Source organism: Apis mellifera, linkage group LG13 (genome assembly GCF_003254395.2).
Source record: "Apis mellifera strain DH4 linkage group LG13, Amel_HAv3.1, whole genome shotgun sequence".
Lineage (NCBI taxonomy): Eukaryota > Metazoa > Arthropoda > Insecta > Hymenoptera > Apidae > Apis > Apis mellifera.
The window spans coordinates 4,356,115-4,363,110 of NC_037650.1; the positions used below are offsets into that span (position 1 = coordinate 4,356,115).

Genomic DNA, 6,996 nt, shown 5'->3' on the forward strand with positions numbered 1-6,996 from the left:
TATTTCATCTCAAATTTATCATAACTAACATTTTTATTAAACATTTGTATTAAAGGTTATACATTTTAATAATACATAAAGTTTTAAAACAATCGAAAGTATTTTTCATCGATCAAAATCCGAAATGAAGTGTGTCGTATATGATTTACTTTCGATAATATAGAAGTGCATAACACGTACACAGTGATTGAAACAAAATAAAAAGCGATCATATATTTTTATCCGGAAAAATATGTTTGAAATATATTCATTGTTATTTGTCGTTTCATTCGTAGGATATATAAGATTTATGTGGCACAACTACAAGCGGAGGATGTCTCGGTTAAAACTTCTGAATCATGTGAGCAATCACAACTTTTCACTTGTTCAAACCTTACATTTGCTTTGTGCATCTTATGTTTGCATCTAGGCGACTAAAAAAGAAAATAATAATAATTAAAGAACACGTAAAAAGATGTATAAAAATTACAGAATCGTAATAATTAATATCCAAATTTTTCACGTTAATTTTAAATGGCGTTACCATTTTATGAGTGAATTTTTTCAGATCCGATTTTCTTTCACATCGACTTTTGGCTGGATAAAGTTGTTTTACGCGTTTACTTTTATCTGCCTTTTCAGACAAACATATCAATGGTATGCTTTCGCCAGATTTATGACTTTCTCGACATCCGATTCTTCTTTGAAACTCGCTCAAGACATTTTTATAAGTCTGCGATTCCTGGTAAGGATATCTGTCATCTTGTTGAATTGAACTTTGAACTTTGAACTTGAAGCGAAATAATTTTTATTTTTATAAAATTCAACGAGTAATCTCATAATCTCAATAATTTCAATAATATCTTACTGAACGTTCAGATGCAAGAGAGGGATTGATCCTTTGAGTCTCGATTCTACTGCTCGTCGAGCTGTCTAAACATCGGAAAGGGCTTCTATGTTTTCTCTTTTCTTTCTCTTGAATTAATTTCATTCTGTCGTGTCTTTTCAACTCTTCGATTAATTCCGGAGTCTGGTACATAGGTAAATATCTTTTTACCATAGGCATTTCGGATCTTCGCGTCGTTGCTTCTGGTTCTGTCGTAATAAATTCACGAGGAATTTCAGAACCACTCCTTTTATAAATATGCGTTCTACAATTTCGTGGGCAACACTCGCACTCGTACGGGAAATGAATATTTTCGTACGATTCCCATTCTCTTATCCGTCTTCTTTCTCTACTAGGTGTTTCACAGGTATACCGACACGGTTTCTTTAATCTGGATTTGTATTCGTATGTTTCTTCGTCATCCGTTAATATTGATTCCTCTGAACAACTGGATCTTCTTCGCCTCGAACGGCTACGATGATGCCTCTTGCACCTAATTAATATTCAATTCATTTATTAATCGTTGAAAACGATATATTTACGTCACTTTTCTATTTTAACATTTACCTTTCCCGATATTTCTTCCTTTCCCTGCTCAACTCTCTTGGAAGTTTACTAATCTTTCTTGCTTCTGTATTTCTAATATCCAGTTTACCATTTTTATCTTCTTTATCGTGTTTATAAAACTTTGTTTGAGCGAATCTGTTTTTATCTGGTAGTAAATCTTTGTCAACTTTCATTTCTATGGGCTCCATGTCATCGTGTTTCGTTTCTTCGTCTGTATCAATCTTTTCTTTAACTTTCGACGACCAAAGAGTTTTCAAAGGCTTCATAGTTTCCAAAGGTTTCATGACTTCCAAAAATTTACAGCTTTTTTCAAAAATTTTAGGCTTCTTCCTTGAAATTTTACCTTCCTCTTTCGAAATTCTAGGCTCTTCTAATCTAGTTGCTTTGTTTGAAATTTTAAATTCTTCTTCCGAAATTCCGGATTTTCTTTTTGTAATTTCGGTATTTTCCTTTTTAGGATATCCTTTCGAAAATCTAGGATACGCTCCCGAAGTCCTAGGTTTCCTTCCTGAAATTCCAACATCTTCTCTCGATAATTCAGATTTAACGTCTTCCATTTGACGAACACACTTTCGTGTACGTAAATTTTTAGTTTCATCTTCCTCGAAGTAACACGTGTCTTTCACAGCGGATTCCAAATGCCTGTGTATTGTATATTCATTAAATATTGAAAGATAACTTTTTTTTATTTTAATATATAAAATTACTTTGGTAATTGTTTAGTGGCGAATCTTCCATAGGGGACTATCTCGCTAAAATTTTCGTCACAATCGTCTTCCGTGATTGATCTTTTGGTTCTTCGTTTAGCGAAATATATATTCCCAGTGGCCCTGTCCTCTATTTTTAACAGACTCTCGTTTTCATCGTCACAGGAACACGAAGAAGTGGAATCTTTTATCTTTCTAACCCTTCTGTACGATTGCATCGGCATCGATTCCTTTCTCGTAAGCATGCTGACAATTTTATTCATAAGGGATGGACGTTTCTTTTGCAATCCTTTGCACGGTTTCTCGTCAACCTGGCAAACCGATAAAACTGTATTTCAGCGAGACTTTAAGTCTTCGGACAAATAACGATAGAGAAATATGGGAAAAATTTGAAAGATTTAGAGGTGGTTCTCTTCATACTTCTCCTTTACCGAGCCAAGGAATTCTTGCAACCGCATTGACGATTCTGTTTATACGACCCAGTTTCCTCTTATCCCGCCGATCCCTTGGGAGTAATTCTTCATCGTCGTCGCCCACTTCTATGTGTATCACTTCTTCCTCGTCCACTATCTCGCTCGTCCAGGATTCCGTATCGGCGATCGAAGTAGACGAATCGGAATCTTTATCAATCGGTCGTTTCTTTATTTTGGCACACACTTTTCTACGTGCCCTCACAACGAAGGGAGAAATCAATGATTCACTGCTCGAGGATGACAGTTTTACAAACGGTTGGTTAAATATCTAAATAACATTTTAATGAGAGAGAGAGAGAGAGAGAGAGAGAGAGAGAGAGAGAGAGAGAAAAGAAAAAAAAGGAATTTTATAAATTATAACCATAGACAATTTCATCATTTTGATGTTGAAACGCACTTGAATTGTTACGTCGTCCCTTATTCTTTGTGCTTCCACATCTTTGAAAGGTATTTTCCGTTTTACAATCTCTGGAGGTTCCTCTGGAGGTTCTTCTTCCTGATATTCTGAGACAATTTAAAACAGTTTTTTTTTTAAATTAGTAATTCTAGTAATCTAATGAAATATATATTTGAATTTATATGTTTTTACCAAAACTAAGGACAGGCTCTACATCTGGTTTTTCGACTTCTACTACTGGTTCTATTACTGGTGGTGGCTCTATTGGTTCTACTGGTGGTTCCTCTACTGGTGGTTCCTCTAGAGGCGGTTCTTCTACTGGTGGTTCCTCTACTGGTGGTTCTTCTACCGGTGGTTCCTCTACAGGTGGTTCTTCTATCGGTGGTTCTTCCTCTATTTCTTCCTCTATTGGTGGTTCTTCCTCTATTTCCTCTGGTATCATCTCTTCTTCCTCCGGTATCATCTCTATTTCTTCTTCTGGTATCTCCTCTTCCTCCGGCATCTCTATCTCTTCCTCCTCTGGTATCTCAATCTCTTCCTCCTCCGGTATCTCTATTTCCTCTTCCACCGGTATTTCTTCTTCTTCCACAATTTCTTCTTCTATTGGTATCTCTTCTTCTTCTATTATTTCCTCTTCCTCCACTTCTGGTTCTTCAGGCTCGGGTAGTATTAATGGTTCATCAAGTTCTGAATCTCTGATATTTAGAAATTATTGATTGATCAATATCGATTGATAAATCGAACGAAGATATTTTTATCGTTAAACGATTTACTTCTCCTCGCTCATGTCGGTCAAATCACCATACTCCACCGGCATTCGACAAATTGTGCACAATTTCTGCAAATCGGCGAAACACTGCGTGCAATAGAGACCAACGCAGCCAGGTGTTGGGCATTTGATATGTGGTTCATGTTCAGGACGTTCGATCGCGCCACATAGAAGGCATGCAGTTTGTTTTAATGGGAATAACGTGTTCAAAAATGGACACATAGCCCACAATTTCTCCTTTAGCGTCATTTTTTCGACAACCTCGTCTCCGCTCAAACCGAATTTTCGGCGCAATTGACGTCTAGCGAACTTCAAGAAACTTACTCTTGACCTAGTGTTCATGTTTTTTAAAGATGAAAGTAATTTAATTTAATTCTTCTTTCCTTCAACAATAGAAAAGGATATTATTTATACCTGATTATATGATTGTACAGCCAAATTGCTCTTTGTTTCGCTCTGTCAGGGTAATACTGGCACATGACCACTTGTCTTAATCGTAAACCGTAAGGTTCAAAGAAAGTTATCAGCCAGCATAAAAGTATTATAGTGACGATTTGGACGTATACATCCGTGTTAGGAGGTATAGGATCCGGGAGACAAAGCAAGGTGTCTACTTCCGCTTCATTTTCATGAGGTGTAAACGATTTTATGATGCTTCTATAAAGTTCAGCTAAATATCCATCACCGGCCACGTGAATAGTTATCACGCTTGGTCGTTCCACCTAAAAATTATTATACGTTATATAACATTATATAACGTTATAATACAACTCGTTGTTTTACCTTACTTTGATACCGTCCATAGATTTGGATCATTTTTAATATCCAATAAAGACTGTAATCTATCGCCATGAAGGTGATTAGTTTCATCGTCGCCATGCTTAAAAATATTAAAGATCTAGCTAATTTAACCCTTTCGGGTTTGATCAACTTAGTAGATGTTAACGACGCGAATCTTCTCTGCTCTCGCGGATTGAGCGGCAAAACTGTCTCTTTCTCTTGCCGCGCCCTTATCAAATCGATGGTACGTATATCATTGGTTATGTATCGATTGTCGTAACGCTCGCTAGTCAACCATTTGTAACGATAATGCAATACTCTGGAAAATATTCGATATGTATTCGCAGTTTTGTAATTATATATTATACGGATCGTAAGTATCATACTTGAGTATTATGAAGAAAAAGAAGAAGGTCGTGGCGAAACTTAGAACATCGAAAATTGCAAAGATTTTGTCGGTCCTCGACCGTATCTCCTTACCAATGCTCGTGGTCACTTCTTTTATCGTTTTGGTTTGATTCGTTTCGAAATGAAACGAATGGGAGAACTTAACTTTAACGTAGAACATCGCCTTCATGTGCATTGTAAACTTTTTAATCTCTACGAACAGGATTGAATGAATTAGAGATGATCGATTGATGTTGTATTCGAGCATAACTCACTGTTTCGTACGACACCGACTACAGCGTCGGAGATATAAGAGACAAGCATGCAAATAAAATCCATTGGTTTCACTATGTAACACAGAGTACTGACTATGTATGTTATATTGCAAACCAGGCCGAGATACGGTCCTAATTTCGCTTTACAATCGGCCACCGCGCCTTCGAAAACGTTTTGACACCTCTCGAAAGGTGTGCCCAACTTTTTATTACACATATTTATAATACTTCCAAGCCATTGAAATACCGAACTGATAACTCTAACTAAAAGGAGAGAGAGAGAGAGAAAGAGAGAGAGATAAAAGTTTTTTCCAATAAAATAATTATGCATATAATACGTTGAATTTATTATACTCACGAATACTGAGAACGATCCTTTTAATCGCAATTAGAGTTTGCTTTATCTTCTTTACGACTACTTTCACTGACTTTACAACTTTCGATATTGCATCTCTGAGAGCGTAAAATGGCTGCTTCGCTAAATCAACCACGGTCTTTATCGCCTCTTTTAACTGTTCCTAAAACACAAACGAGCTTCTCGCGATCGATTATACACACATACGATCGATTGCGAATCGAGGATTAAAAGGTAGTGCAAGGTAGTATTATCATACTTGCGCGCAAGACAATGATTCTGACAGTATACCCATGTTGTGCAAAGTATTTTTCACCGGTCCGGTTAAAGCTAAAATAAACGCGTACGCCATTAAGGCTTGCTTTCCTCGTCTTGAGAACAATTGTGGCAATAATAGAAATACAATGCAACTGAAATATCGTTGAAACAATTAATCGATGTTACATATTTAGAAAATTAGGCATAGGCGTACCGAACTCGAAGAGAGAATGCGAGGCCAAGGGTGAGAATCGTTCCTATTATGGTACAAAGGAATGTTGCGGACGATAGTTTAAAATGCAATTGAAAAACGAAAAATATGAAAAAGATATACGTTAAGAATATTCCGCCAAAAAATCCGACGAAACTTTTGAAAATATAATTTTCCAATGTACCATCGGTACGAATCGCCATTATTTTTTTATACGTCCAAGAATCTTCTCGGAGAAGATAAGTAAGGATCTTTTTACCCAGAAGTTTAAACTTCCTTCTAATCCTGTTTCGATTTTTCAAAAATAATTATAGATAGATAGATAATGAAATAAATAAAAATTAATAATGAAATAAAAATTATTATATAAGGGTCGAACCATAATTTTCTTCGGCGAATTCTCTGTTTTATTGTAAATCGATGCTCGCCACTTTTCCAAATATCGATCGATGTCAATTTTTCATCTTCGTAAGCTTTCCTTATTTTTTCTAAGTGATTAGCATGCAGTATCAATTGGAAAAATGCCATAATGGAATTGTAATTTGATAAATCACTTTGTAATTGAAATTATTTTTTCGACAATGTCAATTAAATTTATGGTTAACGATTAATATTTATCGTTTATGAAAGTATAATTTTATTTCTTTCCCTTTTTTTATTCGATCTAATAAAATATACACTATATATATAAATCTTATTGTTATCTTCAATTTTACTGATCAACATTCGTTTTAGATTATTGTATTTTCTATCATATTTATCTATCCATATATATAACGACTAAATCTTAATTAAATGTCTAAAAAAAATTTATTATGTCGTGCCCTCTATGTTTCAGTCGCGATAAAATTAAGAATCGTACGCAATCTGGCCATTATAGAAATTATCCTTTACCCTTAGTATTTGTTAATTTTTAATTTTTCATTACGATTAAATCGAGAAAAATTTTTCC

The 6,996-nt window shown here is 35.3% G+C and overlaps 1 protein-coding gene across 1 annotated transcript; it reads right to left on the bottom strand.

Annotated features, from left to right (window-relative positions):
* Nucleotides 1-287: 287 nt before the first annotated feature.
* On the bottom strand, nucleotides 288-6,572 carry LOC726434. The gene is made up of 16 exons (XM_026444792.1): nucleotides 6,424-6,572; nucleotides 5,835-5,985; nucleotides 5,579-5,738; nucleotides 5,221-5,484; nucleotides 4,945-5,158; nucleotides 4,562-4,877; nucleotides 4,193-4,500; nucleotides 3,783-4,109; nucleotides 3,366-3,704; nucleotides 3,010-3,124; nucleotides 2,560-2,880; nucleotides 2,140-2,441; nucleotides 1,433-2,074; nucleotides 848-1,358; nucleotides 524-769; nucleotides 288-413 (listed from the first exon to the last, which is right to left on the bottom strand). The coding sequence occupies exons 1-16, from the start codon at nucleotides 6,570-6,572 to the stop codon at nucleotides 288-290; spliced, it is 4,491 nt and encodes a 1,496-aa protein (XP_026300577.1).
* Nucleotides 6,573-6,996: the final 424 nt, after the last annotated feature.

Excerpts from the sequence above, each read along its gene's own strand:
- LOC726434 (XM_026444792.1), bottom strand. The coding sequence starts at position 6,572 with ATGGCATTTTTCCAATTGATACTGCATGCTAATCACTTAGAAAAAATA. Across the intron at positions 5,159-5,220 it reads AGTCGGTGTCGTACGAAACA|AGATTAAAAAGTTTACAATG; the intron begins GTGAGTTATGCT and ends TCCTGTTCGTAG. Across the intron at positions 3,125-3,365 it reads GAAGAACCACCTGTAGAGGA|TGTCTCAGAATATCAGGAAG; the intron begins ACCACCGGTAGA and ends ACTGTTTTAAAT.